Source organism: Oryctolagus cuniculus, chromosome 2 (genome assembly GCF_964237555.1).
Source record: "Oryctolagus cuniculus chromosome 2, mOryCun1.1, whole genome shotgun sequence".
In the NCBI taxonomy this organism is placed as follows: domain Eukaryota; kingdom Metazoa; phylum Chordata; class Mammalia; order Lagomorpha; family Leporidae; genus Oryctolagus; species Oryctolagus cuniculus.
In genome coordinates, this window is record NC_091433.1 from 40,709,721 (window position 1) to 40,737,631 (window position 27,911).

At 41.2% G+C, this 27,911-nt stretch overlaps 1 protein-coding gene across 2 annotated transcripts in view; it reads left to right on the plus strand.

Moving 5' to 3' along the window:
- Positions 1-27,496, plus strand: part of ATP10D (ATPase phospholipid transporting 10D (putative)) — an 86,022-nt gene extending 58,526 nt beyond the window's left edge. For both annotated transcript variants that reach the window (XM_070068192.1, XM_070068191.1), the window contains 8 exons: positions 161-470; positions 3,129-3,205; positions 4,432-4,557; positions 7,778-7,978; positions 13,200-13,280; positions 14,442-14,546; positions 20,931-21,118; positions 25,790-27,496. In XM_070068192.1, the coding sequence (XP_069924293.1) occupies positions 161-470; positions 3,129-3,205; positions 4,432-4,557; positions 7,778-7,978; positions 13,200-13,280; positions 14,442-14,546; positions 20,931-21,118; positions 25,790-26,120 (1,419 nt within the window). In that variant the 3' untranslated portion in view covers positions 26,121-27,496. The remainder of the gene's footprint in view (positions 1-160; positions 471-3,128; positions 3,206-4,431; positions 4,558-7,777; positions 7,979-13,199; positions 13,281-14,441; positions 14,547-20,930; positions 21,119-25,789) is intronic.
- The last annotated feature ends 415 nt before the right edge of the window (positions 27,497-27,911 follow it).

Consider the following 27,911-nt stretch of genomic DNA (forward strand, 5'->3'; position numbering starts at 1 on the left):
AAAACTTTCCGTAGAAGAGCTGTGAAGTCTTTGAAAGTCCCTGATGATGACTGCCGAGTTGCCTTGATGGAAGAATTGCTAGAGAATGACAAAGAAGATTCAGTTTGCTCTGGCCTCCAAGAGGGCCCCGAGGCTAATCATCTTTGCCTCTTGCTTCCAGGATGCCTGTGAGATGCTGATGAACACAATTCTGAACGAACTTCAGAAGAAGGATGCAGTCCGTCCAGAGCAGGCAGCACTGAGTGAGCGTCTGCAGCAGCCTCCTGGCCCCCAGCACTCAGGGCCACGGGCTGCACTCATTATCACCGGGAAAACCCTGGAGTTCGCCCTGCAGGAGAGCCTTCAAAGGCAGTTCCTGGAGCTGACTGCGTGGTGTCAGGCTGTGGTCTGCTGCCGAGCCACACCCCTGCAGAAGAGCGAGGTGGTGAAACTGGTGCGCAGCCGTCTCCAGGTGATGACCCTGGCTATTGGTGAGTAGGGATGGGACCAGGCCCTGCACGTTTGAGTTTCCTGCCATGCCGGAGTCCAGTCCCTCTGCCTGGCCTGCCTTCTGTCTACTTCCCGCTATCCTTTTTCTACTCCGCCTTCTCTCCCCTTTTCCCCTTTATTTCCTTCCATCAACTATTTGATCACTTACTATGAGCACAGTGCGAGGGAGGTGTCCTGGCAAACAATTTTATTGTCAGGAATTCTAGAGGTACACATTAGACCCCCAAATCTACTGGATGAAGTTAAATAGTCATAGAAATGAAAAAGTCCAGGAGTTCTAACATCATGAAAGTTAAATTCAGGCACATGAACAATTCATTTACATATCCATTATGTTTATTGGGTGCCATCTTTGTACCACACATGTTTTTAGGCAATGAAGATACAAGGGTGACAAGGTACCTTCTTTTAGGGAGCGGACTTTAGCAGGAAACAGCATTTAGCAGAAACCATAAACATGGAAGATGTCACATGATGACAAATGCTTTTTTTTCCATTTAATTTTTTTATTTAAGATGTATGAGTTTCATGTATGTTATATATACAGATTTAGAGACATAGTGATACTCCCCACACTACCCTCCCTCCTGCCCACTTCCTACCCTTTTTCCTCCTCACTCTCCTATTCCCACTCTTAATATTTTTAAAGATTTATTTATTTGAAAATCAGAGTTAACACAGAGAAGGAGAGGCAGAGAGAGAGAGAGAGAGGTCTTCCATCTGCGGGTTCACTCCTCAGTGGGCTGCAATGGCCAGAGCTGCACTGATCCAGAGCCAGGGGCTTCCGGGTCTCCCACGCGGGTACAGGGGCCCAAGGACTTGGGCCATCTTCTACTGCTTTCCCAGGCCACAGCAGAGAGCTGGATCAGAAGTGGAGCAGCCGGGTGGGGTGCCGGCACTGCAGCTTCACCTGCTATGCCACAGTGCAGGATAAGAGGGAACACTGGGGAAAGGGAGAAGAGGTTGTCATTTTAAATGTATTTTTCAGAAAAGGTCTCACTGCAGAGGCTGTCAGACTGGAGACTTGAGGAAGTGACAGAGGAGCCACAACTATGGAGAACATGTATGCAGAGAGGAAAGCCACAGTCAAGTCTTGAGGTGGACATGTCAGTGGGTTCAAAGCCAAAGCAGATTGAGTAGAGTTTACTGCAGGTTAGTGAGAGAGGTGACAGCTGGCCAGATCCTACAGAGTCTTGGAGGCCATTATATAAGTTTGCCTTTTATCTGAAGAGATAGGAAGCCATTGAGAGATTCTGAGTAGAGATGAGACATGGTCTGTGTAAAGTTTAAAAGGGTCGCATCACCTGCTGTGTGAGGGTAACTGTTGGGCTGCAAAAAAACTAAGTAAGGAAACCAGCTGGGAACCTATTGAAATAGTTAAGGCAAGCAACGGTAGTGACTTGGGTTTGATTTGAGCAAAGGAAGTGGTGGGACATGATCAGACAAAGGACACGGTATAAAGAAAGAGCTAGTGACACTGAGGATGAATTGAATATGCTGTAAGAGAGAAAGTGCTTGCAAAGGGAATGCCAAGGCTTTGTCTAAGGACAGACAGAATGGAGCTTTCATTTACTGAGATGGAGGCAAAGGAGATGAGGAGCTGGGTTTGACATTTTTTAGTTTGATCTGTCCATTAGATACCTAAGCAGGGATATTAGGTAGAAAGCTAGAATAAAAGTCTGGAATTTAGCATTAGGGAATTGGCTAGAGATACAAATGTGTGAAACATAAGTCTAGTGATACCGTGAGAAGAACAAAGAATGAGTATAAACGGAGAAGAAAAGGAGTGTGAGATCAAGTCCTGAGACAAATTTTTAGGTGAGGTAAGGTAAAATTTTCTTCAGTTATTTTGTTTAATTAATATATATAAATGAATTTTTCAAGCCCCTGGATCCAGATGTCCCTGAAACTAGAATCCCTGGATTTTATAATTACAGTAATTGAGTCATGTACTTACCTCTGAACCAATCACTGAGACCAAGGAACAAAAATGCTGACCCTTCACTCTTGGGTTAGGAGAGTTTGACTCAGAGTTCCCAAGAAAACATTAGATACTGTTATCAGAAACTAGGTGACTAATTAGTGGTTGGCATTTAACAACATAGGTGAATGTTTAATATTGTCTGTGAAGAACAACAGCATTGTTCCCAGCAGGAACCTAACATCACCTAAGAAGCTGCTAACGTTGAAAGATACCACGTGGTAGAGATACACTGGGTGGTGCTGGAGCCCGAGGGAGGCGGCTGATCTAAGCGGACTATGAAAAGGATTTCCCAGAGGAAATGACATGGCAGGGTGGGGAGGGTGGGGTGGGAAGCAGAGAAACAAAGTGTGTAGTGGCTAGGAAGGAAAGAATGTAGCTGGAGAAGTGATAATAGCAGAGGGGACATGGAGGAAGAAGGGGATCCGTGCACACAGGTGCCACAGCACGAGGGATTTTAAGGCAGTATTAGTGTGAAGTTCTTCCTGGTGGCAGTGGGATGTCACGTTTCTGCTTGACCAGCTTCTGGACAACTCGGAGAAGTAGGATAAGCTGTCAAGGGCTTATTTGTTCACTTGAGTGGCCCCTCCTGATGTGCAAAGTTTTCATCTTTCTTGACTCCTCATATGTTTCTTGCCTTTTCTTCTGTCTCATGAAGGTGACGGTGCCAATGATGTTAGCATGATACAAGTGGCAGACATTGGGATAGGGGTCTCAGGTCAAGAAGGCATGCAGGTGAGTATAAATCAGGCACTCAAGTGCGATGACCTTGACCTGCCCATCCAAGGGCAACCCTCTCCTTGGTAAAAATGTCTGTAGTAAGTTAAGGTTGCATGTGGTTAGTCAGAAGTAGAAAACAGGAAACTGATCCATTCATTTATTGATGTTTCACTGGGCGACCATTATGGCATTGTTCTGGGTACTTTCAGCTGTATGGTCCATTTGTTCAGTTTAAATAAATAAGCTTATCTAGATCACAAGAATTCCTTTTGGAGTCCTGCAATAACCACTGAAATTCTTTTAAAAAATTTATCTGAAAGAGTGATAGGAAGGAGAGAAAGTTCTTCCATCCATTGGTTCACTCAGAAAATGCTTGCAGCAGTCAGGGATGGACCAAGCTGAAGCCAGGAGCCAGGAATTTTATCCAGGTCTCCCAGATGGGTAGTAGGAACCAAGTACTTTTGCTATCATATTGATAAAAGATGAGGAATTCAAATACCTCTTTGCCTGATGCATTATATAAACTCATGTGAAGTCATGACCATGGTGCTTCTTTTTTCTTTAAGATTTTATTTATTTGAAAGTCAGAGTTAAACGGAAGCAAAAAGACAAGAGAAACGTATCTTCCTGCTGCTGGTTCACTCCCCAAGTGGCCGCAAAGGCTAGAGCTGGACTGATCTGAAGCCAGGGACCAGAAGCTTCTTCCACATGTCCCACATGGGTGCAAGGGCCCAAGCCCTTGGACCATCCTCTGCTGCTTTCTCAGGTGCATTAACAGGGAGCTGGATCAGAGGATGAGCAGTTGGGACTCGAATCTGTGACCATATGGGATGCCAGCACTGCAGATGGTGGCTTTGTCTGCTATGCCCCAGCTCTGCCCCACTAAAACTCTCTTCCTTGGGAAGTGAATGCACACTGTAATGCACACGATGGTTCTTGTTAAGGTGGCTGCTTTCTAAGGAAAGTCCGTTGGTTGAAATCACAAGGGTTGTAACCAATGAGAAGTCTTATTTCACATGCTCATATTAAGAAGCTAGGTGGTAATTCCAGGCAGTCTGTTCAGGCTCTGTATTCACAGGTTGTTGCTCTTGTTTCGTGTGTGTGTGTGTGTGTGTGTGTGTGTGTTTTCTTTTCATCTGGGTGTTGGAGATTTGGCTAATCTGAGAGCAGTGACCAGTGCTGCGTCTGTCCTAACGTGGTCAGTCGCTCAGGATGACCTTCTGCTCCGGTTGCCTCTGCAGGCGGTGATGGCCAGTGACTTTGCTGTGTCTCAGTTCAGACATCTCAGCAAGCTCCTCCTTGTCCATGGGCACTGGTGTTATACTCGACTTTCCAACATGATTCTCTATTTTTTCTACAAGAATGTGGTATGTAGCTCGAAGAATATGTCCCCACCCCCTGCCTGCTTGCCAATCCTGGTTGCATCAGTCATGAAGAGGAGGTGTCCTATGCTAAGCTCACTTTGCTTATTGATGTATTGGCAGCAGCCAGGAGCAGTCCTGCTGTCTTACGAGAAGTAATCTGGAATATGCTGTGTTTCAGCTGCTGACAGCAAATTGCTAGGGTTATCCATCTGCTGGCATTTTCTACTCCTTATGCATTTAAATTTAATTATATCCTGTCTGATTCAGTTAAAATCCAATTTTTGGCCTTCCTTAAAAAGATTGTGACAGGCAGAATTATGAAATGTTTAATGCTGTCAGTGCGAATGAGATTAGCTTCCATTTTGCTGGAGTTACCAAGAAAATCTGCTGTCCCCAAAGCGATGTCCCCTGTGATATACTGAAGACACTGCTACAGATGAGAACCTAATATCATGTCTTAGCTTGTAGCTGATTAGCACTCAAAAATGCAAGAGCTCTCTAGCCAACCTGTAAAACCTATTTGTGCTTGGTAGTTATTTGATGATAAAGGAACTTTATTTTGCTTACATAATTCCTACAAGGACAGATTTTTATTAGAAGTCCTAGCTTGTAATCTTCAGTTAAATTGCAGTCTCCTCTTTTATAAAATCATGTTGGCCTTAGATTGATTGACTTAAGTCTCTCCTAGGTGCAGTGATTATGTTAATAGGTTATGATTTTTTAAGCCACATTTATTCATAGTATTTAAAATCCATGCGTGGTGTTACTGCTATCCTTAAGTTTATATCAGTTTATTGAAATGCCATCTTTCGGGAGAAAATAACCTAATTGGGCCATTTTAAGGAATCCCAAATGTGTCATTTTGATGTTTGTGTGTGTGTTCAGGAGGAACATTTTTTTCTCCCTACAGCACCATTAACCTTTCAGGAAACTGTCGGTACTTGACTCATTAGAATGATCACATTTAGTCAAAGTTTAATAAAATTCAGATACTTTATGAAAATATTTGAAATATTTAGTCTCTGCCTTAGTGTGTGAACCTGGAGAAAGCTGTGGCTGATAAAGGTTGGGGCTTGGTCAGTGGCTTTCAGAAAGAAACCTTCTCCCAAATTTTCTTTTTTAAAAACATTTACATTTTTCTACCTTCTCCCTTATTGTGATGTAAACCATTCCAATATCTCTCCTTTTAGCCAGAAATTAAACCTGAGTGTTAACAAACACGAATATTAGGAAAAGATGCTACAGAAACAGGAGGGCACATCACCAGCGCATCAGGACCCCATGGTCTTTGCTCTGAAATCCTTGGATGGCCTTTCATACTGACGTTCTCCAAACTCGGTTTCTACCTCTTACTTACCTAGCCGAACAATGAATGCTTTATAAACTCAGGAGAAAGGGCCCAGGACTAGCAGTCATTAAAGTAGCTTATCTTTCTGGAACCATGTACTTGGGTATTTGACTGATTTTGAAGCATCAATGAAAAGCATAGATTTCCCTCTCAGAACAGTGCTCCAAACTACACATATCCAAAATTGATGCATTTTCAGAAGCCATGCATAATGCAAGTCCATGGGTACTACACTAGAAGCTTCATTCTAAGGCTATGCTCTTTGTCCTGATATGTTCTAGAGTATCTGTAAAGCCAACAATAACATTTATAAGACACTTTACATGTAGAGAGAACTTTCTTTTTTTAAGATTTTTTTTTTTTTTTTAATTTAAAGCACAGAGTTATGGGGTGGGTGGACAGAGATACTGACTGATTCAACACACTCTTCCATCCACTGATCTACTTCTCAAATGGCTGGGGCTGGGCCAGGCTGAAACTAGGAGCCTGGAACTCCATCTGGATCTCCCATGTGGGTTCAGGGGTCGAGGACTTGAACTGTATTCCACTGCTTTCCCAGATGCATCGGTAGGAAACTGGCTTAAAGGTAGAGCAACTTAGACTCAAACTGACACCCATGTGGGATGCCGGTGTTGTAGGTGGTGGCTTATAACCTGCTGCACCACAACACTGGACCTCTAACTTGATCTTGATCTTGTGCCCTGAGGTGATGTAATTCTCATTTTACAAAGGAGTGTTTATTCAGAGAGGTTAGGAAAGTGACCTCAAGTCAATCAGTAGGAAATGTCCTCAGACCTTGAAACAGAGCCCCCTGAATCTATGTCCAGTGTCCTGTCTGGCTTAAGATCATGTAGTTTTTGCTTAGAGGGGACTTGGTTTGGCTGAAGCAAGAACTGGAGGAAACAGTGTAGGATGTATGTGCTTGGCCTCTAGGATGACCAGCTGTCCGGGTTTGCCTAAGTCTGGCACAGTCATAGCATGGCAGTCATATAGCCTCAGACCCTGGCCAATCCGCTGGCAGAATCCCATCTCACTACCAGGAAGCAACTGTGAACGCAGAAAGCAAGAACATGGACATTTGGATGTACTGGCTCTTTTGCCAGGCACTGGGCTACATTCTCTTCACATGGAACTAAAGTATCTTTGGACACAGGCTCTGCCACTTTTTAGCTGGGTAGCTTTGACCAAGTTCCTTGGCCTCCCTGTTGGCTTAGTGTCTTAGTCTGCCCTGGCTGCTGCAGCAGAGCATCAGAGATGGTTGGTTGGCTTATGAGCAATGGGAAGTTATCCTCATGATTCTGGAGGCTGGAAATCTGAGATCAAAGTGTCAGCGTGGCCAGGTTCTGGTGCAGGTCCACTCCTGAGCTGCAGGCTTCTCACAGGATCTCATACAGTAGGAAGTGAGTGGAAGTCCTCTGGGTGCCTTTTTAAGAGCACTAATCCCATTCATGAGTGCTCTGCCACCCTGAACACATTGTCCCCTAAAGGTCTTACCTCCTGAGAACATCACATTGAGGGTCAGAATTTCAATATATGAGTTTTAAGGAGGCATAAATATTGAGTCCATTGCTATCAGTTTCCTCATCTGTGAAATGGAAAGTCTTCCCAAGTTGTTATGAAGATTAAAGGAATGATTTGTAAAGCTCTTAGGACCATGCCAGCACCCATAGTAAGTGGGCTCTGAATATGTGTGCCTGTATATATGTTAACTTAACAAAATATTTACCAAAAAAAGGTGTACGACATGCTGTGGCCTTCCATTGTGTATGTGACAAAGCTGAGTGGGTGAGGTCACACACTTGGAAAGGTGGTGTAGAGAATGTGTGGTCATAGCGCATGTTTCTAAGAGCCAAATGTACCTCTTTGTGTCCCTAGGCCTATGTGAACCTCCTTTTCTGGTACCAGTTCTTTTGTGGGTTTTCAGGAACATCCATGACTGACTACTGGGTTTTGATCTTCTTTAACCTCCTCTTCACATCTGCCCCGCCCGTCATTTACGGTATTTTGGAGAAAGATGTTTCTGCAGAGACCCTCATGCAGCTGCCTGAACTCTATCAGACTGGTCAGAAGTCAGAGGTAGGTGCTAAAGCAAAAATGCTGGCCCCCATACACTTCCATGGACCAATCCAGGGCATGCTCCAGTCAGCACAGCCTACATATTGCACCACACACAGCACTGTTCAAAACTACTTGAAATGTCTGGTTGTTTCAGAAGATTTCTGTAATCACATGACAGGTATTAAGTTACTTAGCTTACACAGATAAACCTAGGAAAAGCCTTAGATATTTGTAAGTCCAGTGTTGGAGACCTTAAAACTACTGAAAGGTAGCATTTGTTAAACCCCACTGTGTCTCCTGTTGTGTTCACTGCTAAAAAGTTCCTGTCTCACTTATCTTCATAAAAATACTTGGAAACAGAAACTATCGGTATTCCCATTATGAGATGAAGGATCTGTATCTCAAAGGGGTGAGGTAATATTTCTAAAACTCTCACAGCTGAAAAATGGCCGAGTCAGGACTTGAAGCATTTCCATCTGGTTCCAAAGCCCAAGTTAAATTCTTGAGGTTCTAGCATCCTGCACAACAGGGATGATCTTACTGGCTGCCTCTCCTAAAACCGGTCCCCACTCCCACTTGGTCCCTCTCTCAGGCCTATCCTTCTCCCTGCTCAGATCTCTTCCCCTCTTTCCAGTCTTCTGCCCACACTGTTTCTTGCATAGAGGATTGTAGTAGCCGATGAAGTGAGGCAAATGTCTCGGAATTCTTTTGTTTCTAATTTAGCTTTCGCTTTCACAAAATTCATAATAACCAATATTAATGTAGTGCTTATTAGCATTTGTGTAACACCTCCTACGTTCCAGGCACTGTTCTAAGTGCTTAGCATACTGCAATCTAATACTCCAAATACCCCTGCAGGGTAGGTGCTGCCTTTATCTCTACTTGGTAAATGAGGAAATTTGGGCACAGAGAGTGACCGTGAGTAACGTGCCTAGGACACAGAACAAATGAGTGCTGCAGTTGAACCTTGGTCCCCGTGTCCGTGCTGTCTCCCACTGTGATGTGCTGCAGAAGGATCTTGTAGGCTCTCTTTGGTCCTGGAGTTTCCCACCATCGTATTTAGTGACCAGAAATCCAAAGGCTTGTCCCAAGAATGTTGCAGGCTCATAGGGTCTGCGATGGACAGGGAGTCTTAGTCACCGATAGGTGGACAGGTTGAGTAGGCTGCCTAGTCAGATGTTCTAGTGTTGAGAAGAGACCTCTCCTAACCTCTCTCAGCTGGAAGTGAGCTAAAAGCCAGCTCAAATGAGCTTAATGGAAACAAGAAATGTATTAGCTCACAAAGCTGCAAAATCCAGGGGTAATGATAACAGAACACTGTTATTCTTTAAGCCACCCTAAACCTTGTGCTTATGACTCATTGGCCTAGCTTGTCACATGATTTTCTTTGTGTTTACAGCCCTGGCCACAAAGATAATTTTCTTATTGTCCAGGCCTAGAATAGATATCACTCCTGAGTACAGGATTGAGAAGAAAATTTCTCTAGAGAAGTCTTGGACAAGCAAAAATGAGACCCACCTTAAGAAATGTGTGTTCAGCTTCACTTGTTCATCTAGAGACACTGACTCAGACCAGCACTTTTAGAAATAATCCTGTCTTTTGCAACAAAATGGATGCAGCTGGAAACCATTATACTTAGGGAAATAAGCCAACCCCAGAAAGACAGATGTCATATGTTTTCCCTGATCCAAGGTAACTAATAGAGTACCTGAAATATAATGTATTGGAATGAAGTAGACATTTTGAGATTCGAAAAGGAAAAAAAAAAAAAAAACCCATGGGTTAAATTCTTGTTCTGTGGCTTGTGACCTTGAAAATGACATGAATTGGGAAGCTCATATTTGTAAGGTTTCTTGTCATCTTAAACTCTAGCTATTTTTTTTTATTTTACCCTCCAAAATTCACCAGAAATTTGGAAAAATCTAAAATTTTATGATATATTTTATTTTATTTTTTTGCATCATCCTAACTTTATTCTGATTTGATCTTTCTGGAATGGAGAGTAATTTAGCATCATATGGTTACTTGTAACAATCAACACTGTTAAGTCACTCATTCAGCTTTCAAGAAAGAAAACAATCCTTAAAGTCATTTACTATCAGCTAACCCGTTTATATTCATAAACCACGTGGTATTTTCTAAATGGATTTGTCTGACTTAAAAATTCAAACCACAGTGCCAGGGTAAGTAGTAGATATAACTGAAGGCTGTCTGACATGCCAGGCCTAGTTGAATTCCAAGTCTATTGTGGAAAGTGGAGAGTGTAGATTGTAAGAAGGTTTCCAATCAAAAACTTTGTAGCTGTGTTTGAAGAACCTGTTTGTACAGACTGAATATTGTAATTGTGCCTTACCCTTGGGAGAGCTGGAATCATTGTTTCCTGTGTTTGACCTTATTATCAATCACTGGTACCCATTGTTCCATTCGCTGGCTGGTTTTATAAAGCATGCAGTAGCAGGCAGATCCCCAGCATGAAAGATCATTGATTTTATTGACTTCACCTTCCAGAATGTGCCCTCCCTTTGAATTTGGCTTCCACACAAATTACTTTCTGTTCTTGTGTCCTTCCCTGGCCTCAGTGTAATGAGATATGCCCTGCAGGAATTACAGACTCTCCTCTGATGGGACGAGTCTGGAAGGCTACACTCTGAGGCTTTCCTTCCAAGAAGGAATCCCCTGTCACCTCTCTCTCTCTCTCCACCCACAATCTTGTTTTATGGCTTTGACTTCATGTGCAGACTTCGCCTTTCAGTTTCTAGTAGATCCTATGAGTTAATCCGTTCAACCTCTCACTGACCTTGACCTTGACCTTGACCAATCTCTTTCCTTCTTTAAGTACTCTCCCTCATGTGACAATGAGAAAATTGTACCTTTTATTAGTTTAATTTTTTTTTTACACTATAGGAAAGGCAGGAAGAGTCAGAGAATCTTCCATCCACAGGTTTACTCCCTAAATGCCCAAAACATCCAGGGTGGGCCAGGCCAAAGCCAGGAGTCTGGAATTCAATGTTGGTCTCCCACATGGGTGTTAGGGACCCAGGCACTTGGGTGATCACCTGCTGCCTCCCTCCTCGCGACCACAGTACCAGATGCCCACCTTGAGAAATAATGCTTTTCACCTTTTCACCTTAGGTTTAGGAAACAACCTTATGAAGTTATATTTTGACTTAGTCTCCAGTTGTTGTCTCTTGTCTAGTGGCTTTTTGGTTGCCACTTCCGCCACTGGATGGTGCTTCTACTTAGATTTTGTGGACACTGGAATGAAGGGAGACAAGGAGAATCTATCCAGTTCCAATGAGGAAATAGTAAAAGGAAAAACAGGGAAAAGTAGACTGGAAACAGTGAATCTTCCTTGATTTTTTCCAGGAGACAAAGAGACAAAAAGATAGATGTAAAAATTCCCATGGGGCCAGTGCTGTGGTGTGGTGGGTAAAAGCTGTCGCCTACACTGCCGGCATCCCACTTGGGCTCTGGTTTGAGTCCCATCTGCTCCTGTTCTGATCCAGCTCTCTGCTAAGGCCTGGGAAGGCAGTGGAGGATGGCTTGGGTTCTTGGGCCCCTGCACCTGCATAGAGACCAGGAAGAAGCTCCTGGCTTCGGATTGGCCCAGCTCCCATCATTGCAGCCATTTGAGGAGTGAACCAGCAGATGGAAGACCCCTCTCTCTGTCTGCCTTGGCCTCTCTGTGGCTCTGCCTTTCAAATAAATAAATCTTTAAAATAAACAAGCATAATCTTTTGAAAAATAGAAGAATGTATATGGAGAATCTGTATATTTATAAAGCCCTGCTCTTTAGGAGACAGTAAGACATTTTCTTTTTTTTTTTTTTATCTTTTATTTAATGAATATAAATTTCCAAAGTACGACTTATGGATTACAATGGCTTCCCCCCCATACCGACATTTTCAAGGACATTTCAACCTCTGTTTGCGTTTGGAAGAAAACAAGACCAAGAAGAACATGTTAAGCAAAGACAAGACTAGCTCAGGGCTATGATAAATGTGTTTCCATTTTTGTCCATGGCAGCCCTTGCCTAACACGCTTTCCTCTGGGTCAGAATGCAGCTCTGAATCCTTCACACCCATCACCAGACAATCCGAGCTGGCTCCTAGTTAAAAATTCTTTTTCAAAAACTGAACTAGTTTCTGTACTTCCTCTTTCTTCCTGCTAGCTCTGGGTAGGAAGCAGCTTAGCAAATCGAAAGTTATACAAGAATAGTTTATCAACCTGGTAAACATGTGTTAAGTACCTGCTATTGAGCCTGGCACTGTTTTAATCACTTGATCAGGGTCAAAGTCCCAAACTATGAAGCATGCTTTCCACTGAAATGACCCGAAAAATCTTTAAGTAAATAAATAAGGTTACTTGTGATTGTAATGAAAGACTTGGAAAGATAGCAGGGTTGCAAGTGATTAAGTAGGCACAACTTTTAGATTGTTCTAGTGTTTGCTATGAAGATGTAATATTTGAGCCAGGATGTGGATTGCTAGGAACTAACAAGGAGGGAGGTCGTTGCGAAGAAATCCTGGAAGACAGAATAGCATACGTGAGTCCCAAGGAAAGAATGTATTTGTCATGTTCAAGGGAAAGAATAAAGCTCCCTGTTACGGGATCACAAAATAAGTGACCCTGGAGACCTAGTTAGCAGGCAGACAATGCAGGGCCTTGTAAGTCATAGGGAAGACTTGAAGTTATGTTGGAAATGCAGTGGGAAGTCATTGAATGGAATGGAAGGAGTCAGTCTGATTAATCAGGAAGATGTCATGATCTGATTTACACTTTTCCAAACCCATCTGGCTGGTATGGGGAGGTTGGATGGAGGGTAGAAGAAAGAGGGCAGTTGGATGATGAGCCAATTATCCATAGAGAGTTGACAGCCTACTGGAATGAAGCAGAGAAGTGGATAGATTTGGAGTACCTTCTGATAAATAGGAAATGAAAAGTTAATGCAGCTAGCCCTATGTTAGGTGGATTTAAAATTCAACCTGAATTGAATGAGAGTTCCTGCAAGAATTTTTTTTTTTTTACCAGATTCACCTATGAGCTTATCTCATTCAACTACCCTCATTCTTTCACCATCATTGACAAATCATACTTTTTGCTTTTATGAGTGAGATAATGAAGGCATTGAGTTTTCTCACAGAGAACCAAAGTGCTTATTGGCTTGTGTTGTTCCTTGACTTGCTTTGACCCTTGTTACGTTAACCTTAGTCCCTCCCCAATATTTGTTTCATTCCAGGCATATTTACCCCTCACCTTCTGGATAACCTTGTTGGATGCCTTTTACCAAAGCCTGGTCTGCTTCTTTGTGCCTTATTTTGTGAGTCCTTGTTCACTTGTATATTTGTTATTAATGAATCAATGATGCTTCTGTGTATTCTGCCACAAATATTATCTTAAAAGGATAGATTGCTCGTATAATCAGGTTGATTATTAACTGACTAAAGTATAATGCTTTTGAAAAATATGTTAGGCAATGGATTAAATTTGGGAAGAAGTGCCTAGTGCAGCCCTCTTAGGTCTCTGTACTACTTAATATCTTTTGTCAATAACTTGAATAAAACTGAAATTCTGTATATATAATTAGATCACTCAAAACCAGAGAGGCAAAGTCAGAATATGAAAGCTCTTATTATGAGTGCTGTGCTAATTCTACCAGATGACATTCATAGTATTAAGTTCCTATAAATAGTCTCTCCAGAACTAAGTTTGCTTCACAGGTAAATAATGGAAGAAATGTTGCTAAGCAAAGAATGCATAAAATTAATTTTTAAATGTAAACTGGCATGAAGCAGCATCGTGTAGCTGCCCATCCAATATAACTGCCCAGAAGAAAACACGAACTTAGTCATGGATGGTGTAATAGAAGTTTATTGTTAAGAATGAAAAATGAAAATGTTTTCATGAAAAATGTTTTCATTTTTTTATTCAAATAAAATTATTTGAATTAGCCTGCATGACATAGTCCAGCTACACTGTACTCCAATGGAAACACAGACAAAGTGATCTAGAGTTTATTTAGTAAAGAATGCAGAGGATGGTGAAAGATCATAAAATTGTGCCTACTGGGGAACGATTTAAGAATGTGAAGACGTGTGCAGAAGAGGAGGGGATATTTACCTGGGAGAGCAATCAGCGTAGGGGAGCTACAATAGCTGCTTTGAAGGCTTGCAGCTCTGTTGAGTAGAGACATTTGAAATTTCTCTGTGCCTTCAAGGGCTGTAAGTGTGAGTGAAAGATTGCAGGAAGGTGATTATGATTTGGAATAAGGGGAATTCTACCTGAAAAGTGCAAACGTATCTGGCCCGTGTGGGAGAGAATCAGAATCTCTTCTCTGGAAATGTTCTTGTCTATCCAAAAGGGTGGTTCGATAGGAACATTGGAGGAAGGACCCCAGCCTCAGCAGGGCTGCTGATCAAGTGGTGTTGCACTGCCCAGTGTGTGCAAGTCTCTGAAATCACTTATTCTTGTCTCTCTGTAGACCTACCAGGGCTCAGACATTGACATTTTTACCTTTGGAAACCCCCTGAACACAGCTGCTCTGCTCATCATACTGCTCCACCTGGTCATTGAAAGCAAGAGTTTGGTGAGTGCTTTTCCTGCCTGTGCAGCAGCCTGAAGCTCTTTATGCTCCGGGACACACCGTCTATGAGCAGTGTCCTTGCTAAACCCTTCATGCCTGGAAGATAGGAGATAATGACTCCATGGAGAAGAGCGGTCACAGCCACTGTGGGTGGCCGTGGGGTACCATTATGCTGAGGCTGATGTGTGGCCAGGGAAGTGGAAAGCACCTGCCTGGTCCCCTTGGTGCTATCAGGGTGGATGGTTCATGGAAGCGGGAGTCAGACTGGAGAAATCGTTGTGCTTTGATGGCCAGCCACATTCAACACTAAGCTGATACCTTTCAACTAAAGTGAAAAAAAAGTGTCACAATCCTGGCATACTGAATTTGTTAAGTGATAATTTTATCGTAATAACAAAGAAAAGTATTTTCCTTTATTTAGGCAAACCCTTCAGTGATTTCCCATTGTATTTAGAATGAAATCTGAAAGCCCTAAGCCCATAAGGTCTCATTTTAATACCATTACTTCTGTCTCCAGCCTCATTTCCACTTGCCCAGGGGCTGGAATCATGTGTGTTTTTTTTTTTTTTTTTAAGATCTTTATTTATTTGAGAGGTAGAGTTAGAGAGAGACAGAGACAGAGACAGAAAGAAAGGTCTTTATCAGCTGGTTCACTCATCAAATAGCTGCAGCTGTTGGATCTTGGCCAATCTGAAGCCAGGAGCCAGGAGCTACCTCTGGATCTTCCACCTGGATGCAAGGGCCCAAGCGCTTGGGCCATCTTCCACTGCTTTCCCAGGCCATAGCAGAGAACTGGATTGGAAGAGGAACAGCCGGGATTAGAAGCAGAGCACATATGGGATGCTGGTGCTGCAGGCAGAGGATTAATCTACTGCCCCACAGTGCTGGCCTCCTTTGTTTACGTTTTTTTAAAGATTCATTTATTTATTTATTTGAAAGGCAGTTTTACAGAGAGGCAGAGGCAGAGGCAGAGAGAAGAGGGTCCTCCATCTGCTGGCCCACTCCCTAATTGGCCACAACGGCTAGAGCTGTGCTGATCGAAGCCAAGAGCCAGGAGCCTCCTGCAGTCTCCCACGCGGGTGCAGGGGCCCAAGGACTTGGGCCATCTTCTACTGCTTTCCCAGGCCATAGCAGAGAGCTGGACCGGAGGTGGAGCAGCCGGGACATGAACCGGTGACCATATGGGATGCTGGCACTGCAGGTGGCAGCTTTACCTGTTATGCCACAGCACCAGCCCCCTAACTCTATGTTAAATAAAGAGTTTAATAGTATGAAGGAAAACAAACAAACAAAAAAACCCTCTCCTTTGACAGTGAAGACAAGAGAAGCTTAAGACTTCCCATCTCGAAGTGTCAAGTTCACTTCTACAGATTTTGTGTTAGATGCTCTATAGTTCTCACAGGGAGAACATGTGGTATTTGTCACTTTGGGACTGGCTTATTTCCCTAAGTATGATGTTTTCCAAATGCATCCATTTTGTTGGAAATGACCAGATTTCTCTTTTGATGATATTGATTCTTCCAGTACATGAACATGGAAGATTTTTCCATTTTTTTGGTATCTTCTTATATTTCTTTAATGTTTTATAATTCTCATCATAGAGATCTTTAATGTCTTTGGTTAAATTTATTACAAAGTATTTAATTTTTTCACAGCTATAGTGAATGGGATTGATCTTAGAAGCTCAATCTCAGCCTTGGCATTATCTGTGTATACAAAGGCTGTTGATTTTTATGTATTGATTTTATATCCTGCTCTTTACCAAACTCTTCTATGAGTTCCAACAGTCTCTTGGTGGAGTCTTTTGGATCCCCTATTTATAGAATCATGTCATCTGCAAATAGGATAGTTTGACTTCCTCCTTCCCAATTTGTATCACTTAAATTTCTTTTTCTTGCCCAATGGCTCTGGCTAAAACTTTCAGGATTATGTTGAATAGCAATGGTAAGAGTGAGCATCCTTGTCCAATACAGATCTCAGTGGGAATGCTCCCAACTTTTCCCCATTTAATAGGGCGCTGTCCATGGGCTTGTCATAAATTGCCTTGATTGTGTTGAGGAATGTTCTTTCTGTACCCAATTTGCTCAGTTTTCATCATGAAAGGGTGTTGTATTTTTTTAAATGGTTTCTCTGCATCTATGAGATAAGGGATAATCATATGGGTTTTTTCCTGCAGTTTGTTAATGTGGGGTATCACATTGATTGATTTGTGAATGTTGAACCATGCCTGCATACCAGGGATAAATTCCACTTGGTCTGGGTGGATGATCTTTCTGATGTGTTGTTGGATTCAACTGGCCAGAATCTTGTTGAGGATTTTTGTGTCTGTGTTCATCAGGGTAATTGGTCCGTAATTCTCTTTCTCTGTTGCGTCTTTTTTAGGTTTAGGAATTAAGGTGATGCTGGCTTCATAGAATTTGGGAGAAGTCCCTCCCTTTCAATTGTTTTGAATAACCTGATTACTGGAATTAGTTCTTTAAATGTCTGGTAGAAATCAGCAATGAAGCCATCTGGTCCTGGGCTTTTCTTTTTTGGAGAGTCTTTATTACTCATTCAGTTTCCATTTTGGTTATGGGTCTGTATAGGTTTTCTGTGCCTTTATGCTCTATTTAGGTAGGTTATATGTGTCCAGGAACCTATCCATTTCTTCTAGGTTTCCCAATTTGTTGGCATACAGCTCTTTTAGTAATTTCTATTCTTTTTATTTTTGTGGTGTCTGTTGTTACTTTTCCTTTTTCATCTCTAATTTTATTGATTTGGGTCTTCCTCCCCCACCTTTGGTTAATTGGGCCAGAAATATGTCAATTTTATTTATTTTTTCAAAAAGCTAGCTCTTTGTTTTGCTGATCTTTTGCATTTTTTTTTTAATTTTTTTCTTTACTTTTAATTATTTCTTTGCTCCCACTAGTTTTAGGATTGGTTTTTCTGTTTTTCTAGAACCTTGAGATGCATTGATAGCTCATTTATTAGGTGCCTTTCCAATTTCTTGATGTAGGCACCTATTGCTATAAACTTTCCTCTTAACACTGCTTTTGCTATATCTCATAAGTTTTTTTTTTTTTAATTTGACAGGCAGAGTTAGACAGTGAGAGAGAGAGAGAGAGAGAGAGAGAGAGAGAGAGAAAGGTCTTCCTTCTGTTGGTTCACCCCCCAAATGGCCGCTACTGCCGTCGCGCTGTGCACATCCAAAGCCAGGAGCAGGAGCTTTGTCCTGGTCTCACATGAACCTGCAGGAGCCCAAGCACTTGGGCCATCCTCCACTACCTTCCCAAGCCACAGCAGAGAGCTGGACTGGAAGAGGAGCAATCAGGATTAGAACCCAGTGCCCATATGGGATGCCAGCGCCGCAGGTGAAGGATTAACCAAGTGAGCACGGCGCTGGCCCCATAAGTTTTGATATGTTGTATTATCACCTTCATTTGTTTCCAGAAATTTTTTTGGTTTCTCTTTTGATTTCTTCTGTGACCCACTGTTCATTCAGGAGCATGTTGTTCAGTCTCCATGTGTTTGCGTATGATCGAAGGATTCCTGAGTTCCTGATTTCCAGCTTCATTCCATTGTAATCCAAAAAGATGCATGGTATGATTTCTATTTTTTTGAATTTGCTGAGACTTGCTTTTTGGCCTAGCATGTGGTCAATCCTAGAGAAAGTTCCATGTACCAGTGAGAAGAATGTGTATTCTGCAACTATAGAATGAAAAGTTCTGTAGGTATCTGTTATGTCCATTTGGTCTATAGTGTTGATTAACTCTGCTGTTTCCTTGCTGTGCTGAGTTTCTGAATGGTTGATCTGTCCATTGCTGAAAATAGAGTATTGAAGTCCCCCATTATTACTATTGTATTGGAGTCCATGTCTCCCGTTAGCTCTATTAACATTTCTTTTAAATACCCAAGTGCTCTGTCATTAGGTGCATATACATTTATAATAGTTCCATCTTCCTGTTGAATTGATCCCTTAATCATTACATAGTGTCCTTTTTTGTCTCTCTTAACAGTTTTTGTGTTAAAGACTATTTTGTCTGTTGTCAGGATGGCTACAGCAGCTCTTTTTTTGTTTCTGTTGGCATGGGATATCTTTTTCCATCCCTTCACTTTCAGTCTGCATGCAAAATTGTTGGTGAGATGTGTTTCTTGTAGACAGCTAATAGATGGGTTTTGTTTTTTAATCCACTCAGCCAGTCTGTGTCTTTTAACTGGAGAGTTGAGGTCATTTACTATTGATAAGAACTGACTTTGCCCTGCCATTTTTCCATAAATGTTCCTATTTTTACTTTGAATTCCTTTTGAACTTTTTCTGGGAGATTTTCTTCCTTTACCTTCATTTGTAGTGATGACCATGTTTCTGTTTTTCTTTGTGCAGCACATCCTTAGCATGTAGGGCTGGATGGGTGGTGACAAATTCTTTCAATTTTTGTTTGTTATGGAAGGTTTCTTGATTTTAACTTTTTTCAAAATTTTATTTAAAGTACACAAATTTCATGTATCATGTGTACAGATTTAGGTACATAGTGGTACTTCTCACCCTAGACCTCCTCCTGCCCATACTTCCACCCTTTCCTTCCTTTCCTATTCCCTCTCTTAATTTTTACAGTGATCTACTTCCAGTTTATGCATATAAGATTAACCTACACTCAGTAAAGAGTTCAACAAATAGTAAGAAGAAAAATACATTGCTCTTAACAGTACAAACAAGGGCTGTAAAGAATCATCAAAGATCAATATGTCAATTTCACTCCTATACATGACATTTTTGATACTCTGTTAGTTCCACAGGTCAGGAAAAGCATGATATTTGTCTTTTTGGGATTGGCTCATTTCACTAAGTATAATGGTTTCCAGTTGTATCCATTTTGTTGCAAAAGACAGGATTTCATTTTTTTTATGGCTGAGTAGTATGTATCAATTTATGTAAAGAAGTGAACTCTCTAGAATCATTATCTAATTTTCCAAAAGCACATCTTCAGAGAAAAAAGGACAGTAGGGCTCAAATAGATGGAAGAACATTTAAGAAAAGAAGTCAGCTTTAGAGGTATGATGATCTTAAGGATTTAGCTAACATTTTCTCAGCAGTTTTTACATTTTACAAAAAATAAGTACTCTTTGTGACTTATGATGATACCTGACTTGGGAAAATACTTTGCAGGATTAGGAAGGAAAAGAAGAAAATTAGATCTTGCTAGAAAATTAAAGCACTATCTCTTCCCTTCTCTTTGTCTCTCCTTTCTCTATAACTGCCTTTCAAATGAAATTTTTAAAAGAAAATTATAGCTCTAGAAAATAAAGAATAGTAACAAAAGCAGTTTTCCTGAAAAGCACTATATATTCCACCAATATAAACAGACTTTGATTTTTAAGGTGATACTATACGCTGAATTAAATAACACTAAATACTACATACGTCTTTTTATACTTCTGATAATGTAAAAGAGGAAGCAATGATGTTTTATCATAGTAACTGGAAAATTTCACTTTATAATAAAGCAGATCAAATCCCAGACTTAGGACCATTAGAACATAATGCTAATATTACATTTCAAGTGGTGAGCTACTCTTCTTTTGAAAGGAAGTTACTTAGTTAAATAGCCAATTTAAAGAAAAATGTTGAGATAATTATTGGAACAGGATCTAAAGGTGGCTGGGTTATGATATAACACAGCAACAGTTGCATCTTGCTCATCTATAGTTGGCTGATGTTCCAAACAGTATCTCTAGAAGCAATTGTCCTCTGAAGGGTGGCTCAGTGACCCACTGCATCTTATAGCTGTACTATCTGGAATTGTCCCCAAAAAAGGAACATTACAGTCCTCACAGAAGGAAAGGAAATAGCATGGAAAATTGCACACCAATTCTTACATCTTCTAATTGAAAATTTTGCATCTTTCTTATGCACATTTCATTGACCAAAATAGGGCATATGGCCAACGTTAATTTCAAAGAATAGTGAAGTACAATCCATCCAAATGCTCACTTGGGGAAAAGAATGAGAATATTGGTGAACAACCATGCGGTTTATCACCTAGGTGGATGGCTAAAATTTCAAGATCATTGGATTAAGGTAGTATCTTAATGAAGAAACAGCATATTATGTGACTATATAAAAAATAGGGAGAATATCCAAATATCTCCTGGTACACAGACAGTATGGAATTAGTCAACATGATGACCTTTGTGCATTTGACTTCGTTTTACAAAATTCAAACAGTGATACAAGCCACTTGTGAAAGATGCTCTTCTCATCTCTTCAGTATGTTGTGTTTTGTGTGCTAGAATTTGTTACCACTCACCCAGGGCTGAGATGTATTCTCTCTTTAGTGGAGCAGATTTTGCCGGGCTGCCATGCCCTATGAGTGAGAGGATGTTCATTGCCCTCTTCTTCTTGTGTTTCAGACTTGGATCCACCTGCTGGTCATCGTTGGTAGCGTCCTGTCTTATTTTTTCTTCACCTTGGCTTTTGGAGCCATGTGTGTAACCTGCAACCCCCCCTCCAACCCTTACTGGATTATGCAGAAGCACATGCTGGACCCAGTGTTTTACTTGGTTTGTGTCCTCACAACCTGCATTGCTCTTCTGCCCAGGTATGTTTTATCGTCAGTGGAATCCTAGGCTTAGACTCCTTCAAGCAACTACTAAGAATGGATGGCAGACTCTACTGTTTTGGGTGGGCAAGTCAGTCTGGGTACCAATTAAAATATTGGTTCTAACTGGTTGACTAAAGAACAGAGGTGGCTTAAGCAGATGGAGAGGTTTAATTTTATCTCTTGAAAAAGTCTAATCTGGTTGGCATTTCACAGAGGTAGGTCAGTTTTGCTTCATGAGCTCATCCAAGGACCTAAATGCCTTCCTCTATGATTTCACTCTGCCATCTCCCAAGGGATGCTTCCCTTGTCTTGGTTCATTTGATGCTGCCACAGTTGAACACCACAGACTGAATCATTTATAGCATACATTTATTGGCTCACGGTTCTGGAAGCTGCGATCTCCAATAACTTAAAAATTAAGGCTTCAGCAAGTTTGGTGCCTCTGATTCCAAGACAGGGCCTTAAATATTGATCCCCACATGGTTGAAGGTGGAAGGGCAAAGAGGCAAAAGGAGCTGAACTTGCCTTCGTATGAGGACGTTAATCCAGCTCATGAGGGCAGAGCCCCCAACCTAATCATACCCTAAAGATCCCATCTCTGTATACTGTACAGTAGCAGTTATAACTTGCAACCTGGGTTTTGGAAGATGAATTTCCAACCACATCTGAACATCCCTCTTCTTAATGGGTGAAGATGGCTCAGCTTCAGCACAGCAACATCCCTGCTGTCCCCTGCCCAGAGAAAGGGGAAAGAGAGGAAGTGGGAGGCAAGACCTATTATTTTTGCTTTTTGTAATGGCAAGAGCCAGAAGTTGAACACATCCTTGCTCATATCCTACTTACCAGAGCCTAGCTATGCAGACTTTGAGTGGCTTAAATTTGGTCACAAAAGAAAGATGGGGAGGAGTAGTGAGGGACAGCCCACAGTTTCTACACATTCTGTAAATTCAGAGCCCTTTCCATAGCTTGCCCCCTTATCTCACCTGTATCCTTCCATGTTATTTTAACCTGACTTCTAATATTGTGTAAGAAAGAAATGGCTACGAAGAATGCCAGAGATTGTAGTCAAAGGTTTTTTACATTCTATAATAATTCTTTATAGTTATAGAAAATCGATTTAGTTTAAAGCACTAAACTAGTAATTATATCATTTTCACCATGATATGAGAGTCAAATGGTTCATCATTATTCTCTGACAGGGTTGAAAAACTGTGGTTAACAGCTCAAATCTAGCTCACTGCCTGGTTTTCTTCTTAGAGTTTAATTGGAACATAGCCAGGCTCATTTATTTACATATCATTGGAGCTGCTTTTGCACTGTAACGGCAGAGTTGAGTACTTATAACAGAGCTGCAAATATTGCTCCTTGGTCCTTTAGAGTAAAAGTTTGCCAGCTCTGATCCATAACACTATGGGGCAGCACAGGCACAAACCTTTTATCCGTGCTGGACGTCTTTTCTAGAAAGGCATAAAGAACCCAGCTTAGTCACTCTATGGTGATTATAGTTGTATAGTTAGCAATACTACTGATAAACCCAGATGTGGTTCTCACTGCCATTAGCAGCTTTCAGATTTCAAAATGAATTTGCAGAATTTCTGATGAAACAAAGTTATAATAGCTTTGAAAAATTCTGAACATTAACCATATAATTCTGTTGTTATAGTAGATTAACAAAATGGTTCCCTAAAATATACCCACAGCCTAATCCTTTGAAGCTATGTGACTTTATGCGGCTAAATAGGACTTTGTGTTTATGGGTCTTGAGATGGGGAGCTTATCTTGGATTGTCCTGGTGCTTCCTAAAATGCAGCCATCCATTTCCTTATAAGAAAGAGGCAGAGGGACAGAGGGAGAAGGTGCAGCGACCATGGAGGCAGGTTCATTAGCCACAACCAAGGAACACCAGCTGGAAGAAGCAGGGAGTAGACTCTCCCCAGAGCCTCAAGAAGGCGCATGGCCTTTAACACCTCGACTTTGGTACAGGTCAACTGATTTCCAGATTCTTGACTTCCAGAACTGTGGAAGAATAAATCTGTGTTGTTCTAGTACCAGGGGTTAAGGGGTCTTTTTCTTGCCAAGGGTCATTTGAATGTTTATAACCTCATTTGTGGGCCATACAAAGGATCAACTTAAAAATTAGCTTGCTGTAGATTTATTGCATTTAGAGTTCCACCTAAAGTTGTCTTGGTAGGGCCAGACCCGGTGATTTTGTGGGCCTTATATGGTCCACGGACCCGATGTCTCCCACCCCTGTAAGCCATCTAGTTGATGAGAACTTGTTATAGCTCCCACAGAAATCTCATGCAGTTTTGGTACCTGCAAGATGGATGCTGTTGTAACCAGTACCTACACACACAGCAGTGGTTTTGGAACTGGATGCTGATGGATTAGATGCTGTCAGAATTTTGAGGCACATGATAGAAAAATCCTAGACTTCCTCAGACAGCTGGGAGAAATAGACATTAAAGTTGCTGCTAGGGAAGCACCAGGAAAAAAAATGGAGAACATGGCAAACACAGGCTGGATCATCTTGGAGAATACATCCATCACCATAAACAGGGCGTTGCTGGAAGTGAGGTGTTACAGGCACTGCTGATGAGGATATAGCAGCAAATGAGGAACATGCATTGGAGGATACGAAGAAGGGGGATCTTAGCATCGAAGTGGCAGAATTGTGTTCTACAGTAATATGGAAGGCAGAATTTATGAACAATGAATTTGGGCACTTGAGGGGGTTTCTAAAAAAGTGCTGAAGGTGTGGCCTGGTTTGTCCTCATTGCTTATAGTAAAATGTGATAGGAGAGGGATGAATTGAGAGAAGAGCTGTTAAGCCAAGATGAACTAGGTTTAGGAAATTTTAACACTATCTACATTTCAAAAGTTATTATATTGACTGTTAGGAGAGTGCTATGCAAAGAAGGTCAAGAGTGTAACTGAGCAACTTCTTTGGTAGAGCTGAAGAGAGTAGGGGTGACCATGGGTGCCTCAGCCATCTCAGCAGCATTCAGGAAGAGAGATGAGAGTATGCAGGAAATACCTGTGGAGGGCTTTCTTGTCCAATGATATAAGTGACACACATGAGGTACTCAGAAGATTTTTGGGAATGTTATAGCAATAGATACACCCCAGCCTGGCTTGGAAGGGACAAGTCTGTGGAAATTTGCTACAGCAGCTTTATAACACTAATAAAAGTAGCATCTTAAAAACGGGGTTAACATTCTGCCTACGTTATATGCATTTTTTTTCAGTTTAATAACATTTTTTAACCTTTATTTTGTAAATATAAATTTCCAAAGTACAGTTTATGGATTACAATGGCTTTTCCCCCCCATAACTTCCCTCCCACTCGCACCCCTCCCATCTCCTGCTCCCTCTCCCATTCCATTCACATCAAGATTTATTTTCAATTATCTTATATACAGAAGATCAATTTAGTAGATATTAAGTAAAGATTTCATCAGTTTGCACCCACACAGAACATCAAGTGTAAAATACTGTTTGAGTACTAGTTACAGCATTAATTCACATTGGACAACACATTAAGGACAGAGATCCCACATGAGGAGTAAGTACACAGTGACTCCTGTTGTTGACTTAACAATTTGACACTCTTGTTTATGGCGTCAGTAATCACCCTAGGCTCCAGTCATGAGTTTCCAAGGCTATGGAAGCCTTTTGAGTTCACCAACTTCAATCTTATTTAGACAAGGTCATAGTCAAAGTGGAAGTTCTTTCCTCCCTTCAGAGAAAGGTACCTCCTTCTTTGATGGCCCGATCTTTCTACTGGGATCTCACTCACAGAGATCTTTCATTTAGGTTTGTTTTTTTTTTTTTTTTTTTTTTTTTTTTTTTTTTTTTTTTTTTTTTTTTTTGCCAGAGTGTCTTGGCTTTCCATGCCTGAAATACTCTCATGGGCTTTTCAGCCAGATCCGCATGCCTTAAGGGCTGATTCTGAGGCCAGAGTGCTGTTTAGGACATCTACCATTCTATGAGTCTGCTGTGTATCCCACTTCCCATGTTGGATCATTCTCTCCCTTTTTTGTTCTATCAGTTAGTATTAGCAGACACTAGTCTTGTTTGTGTGATCCCTTTGACTCTTAGACCTATCAGTGTGATCAATTGTGAACTGAAATTGATCACTTGGATTAGTGAGATGGCATTGGTACATGCCACCTTGATGGGATTGAATTGGAATCCCCTGGCACATTTCTAACTCCACCATTTGTGGCAAGTCCGATTGAGCATGTCCCAAATTGTACATCTCCTCCCTCTCTTATTCCCACTCTTATATTTAACAGGGATCCCTTTTCAGTTAAATTTAAACACCTAAGAATTAATGTATGTTGATTACAGAGTTCAACCAATAGTATTAACTAGAACAAAAATAATTTAACCTAACATTCTGCCTCTGAGGTAGCAACTATTGATATATCTACTTTTACAGATTTTATTTTTTAATTTAGCAATCATTGATGATAGAACCTCTATTTTCTAATATTTTATAAATATTAATTTAATGTTTTTTCCCATTACCTTACTTTTATCCTTCACCTAGAAGCAAGGTGGCCACTGACCCCTTTCACTTTTTCTATTTGGTTAGTATAGTCTTGGTATGTTCCATAATGCATTGGAAGTGAGTGTAATTCTGTGACACTCTTGGTAACCTAGGTTTGCATACCGAGTTCTTCAGGGATCCCTGTTTCCATCTCCAATTCTGAGGGCTAAGCACTTGGACAAACTCACTCCAGAGGAGAGGACCAAAGCTCTCAAAGAGTGGAGAGGGGCTAGACGAATGGACCAAGGGACACCTGGGAGTGCTGACCAATCAGCTGGCAAGTCAGCAAGAACACCCACTTCTATCTCTTGCACCACATTGACATTGAAGACGGCAGTTTCTAGCACTGTTGAGCAAGGAAGCTTACCTGTATGTGAAACAGCAGTTGATGTAGGCTGCTCAGGAGCTAAGCCCTCCGAGACGGACCAAACCTCAAGATGCTGAGAAAGCAGGATACCTTCCCTGGAGTTGCAAGTTTTCTTTCAAGTTATGGAAATTTGAAGAAACCCCTCCACCAAACAGGAATGACTTGTGTTTTTGTAAAGGACGTGAGCATCTTATTGGGCTTGGAAAATTTAATTTGTTAAAGGGGGATGGGCGTTTCACCTGGACAGAGTTTAGGGAAGTAAAGTATGTAATTCAGAATCAAATGCTTTTATGGAACTTTTTGGATTTTGTAAAAGCATTTTAATTGTCTTAGACACGAGGACATTTTCAAAGGGATCCGTTTGAGATGTATTTATTTTACTGAGTGCACTCATATTCTTGGGAAAGGCATTAAATGAATTCAATGAATTTTCTTAAGAAAAAAGTCACTTTTAGATTGGTTAGGACACAGAGGAGATGTGCGTGTGGAGCAAGGTAAAGTGGTGAATTTACTGATAAATTCACAAGAACCTTTACAACATTTCTAAAGTAGGGTAATAATTGCACTGATTAAAGTAGCAATTAGTAATAGCTTTTAACTTCCCACGGGAAGATGCCATTGTCCTTCACTGAATAGGACAGGCCTGTGTGTCTGCTTGTTTCTGTCTTCCTGACTGGTGGAGCCTTCCCTGGAAAGGACAGGAGAGATGTGAGGGTTCTTCTGGTACAAGGAGCGTGTTCTCGGAGCTTCCAGTCAAGAGAAAACCTAAGAGGTCTGCCTCTGCAGATGCAATCAGCTGAACCTGGAGTTCATTTGGCAATTTTCTGTATCCTAAAATGGACAGTCTGATCAACTGAGAGCGCGGATTTCAAAATACTCTTCCTGAGGGCTCAGCATCTTCAGTACCAGGAAAGTGGCCGGTGTTAGAGTCTCCAAATCCTGAGAGAAGAATTGAGACTCATACAGGTTGGCCTCAGGTTTCTGTAAGCTTCTTAGACAACTTTGTTTCTAAGACATTGGAGGACAGGAACATCTACAGGTTTGCTGTTGTTGCAAATCATTTATGCTGGGTTTTAGCTGGGGGACAAAGAAACTGGTCTATACCGAGTAAGAAGGCTAGGTGCTATTACAACATTTTGTAATTTTGTTAAAGTTCTGTCTCTATTCACTGGAAGTGTGTCAGTCACTCATCTCCCAAGGTGCCTCCATGAATTTCCACGTGGATGTCGTTTGTCTACTTCAAGGTCTTGTTCATGACTATATTCTCAGGGCATAATCTTCTACTTGCTGTCTACTCTCCTGATAATCCTGGTAAGACGTTTTTAATAGCCTTCTGATACTGCAAACAGTCTTCTATATAGTCGTTTCTACAGCTTTCAAAATCCCACTTGACTAATGGAAGTTGCTTTCTGCTTCTTTATGATTTTTTAAAATAAACTGTTTATTAAATATGTATTGAAAAACTGTCATCATTCCTGTAAACACTGAATCCAACTGTAATTTGCACCAGAACTTAAAAGTCCCATGGCGTATCTTTTATCAAAATATTGTATTGGGAAATTTACTGCTGTTACGTCATATCTCCCTCAAAGCAACTGGCATTTATCCTGAGATCATCATCTGGTAAGTAGAGAGATTCATCTGTTAATAAAAACAGCTACAATCTAAGGATTTTAAAAAGACGTTAAAAAGGCTAAGCAGAAAAATCAGTTGTTTAAGCAATATAGTCTGCATAGAAGAGAAATTTCCTAAAGTGTATTAGAACATGGAAGGTGATGTTTTTTAAAAAAGCTTTAATTAAAAGGCAAAGTCACACAGAGTGAGAGAGAGGACTCTTCTCTCTGCTGGTTCACTCCCCAAATAACCAA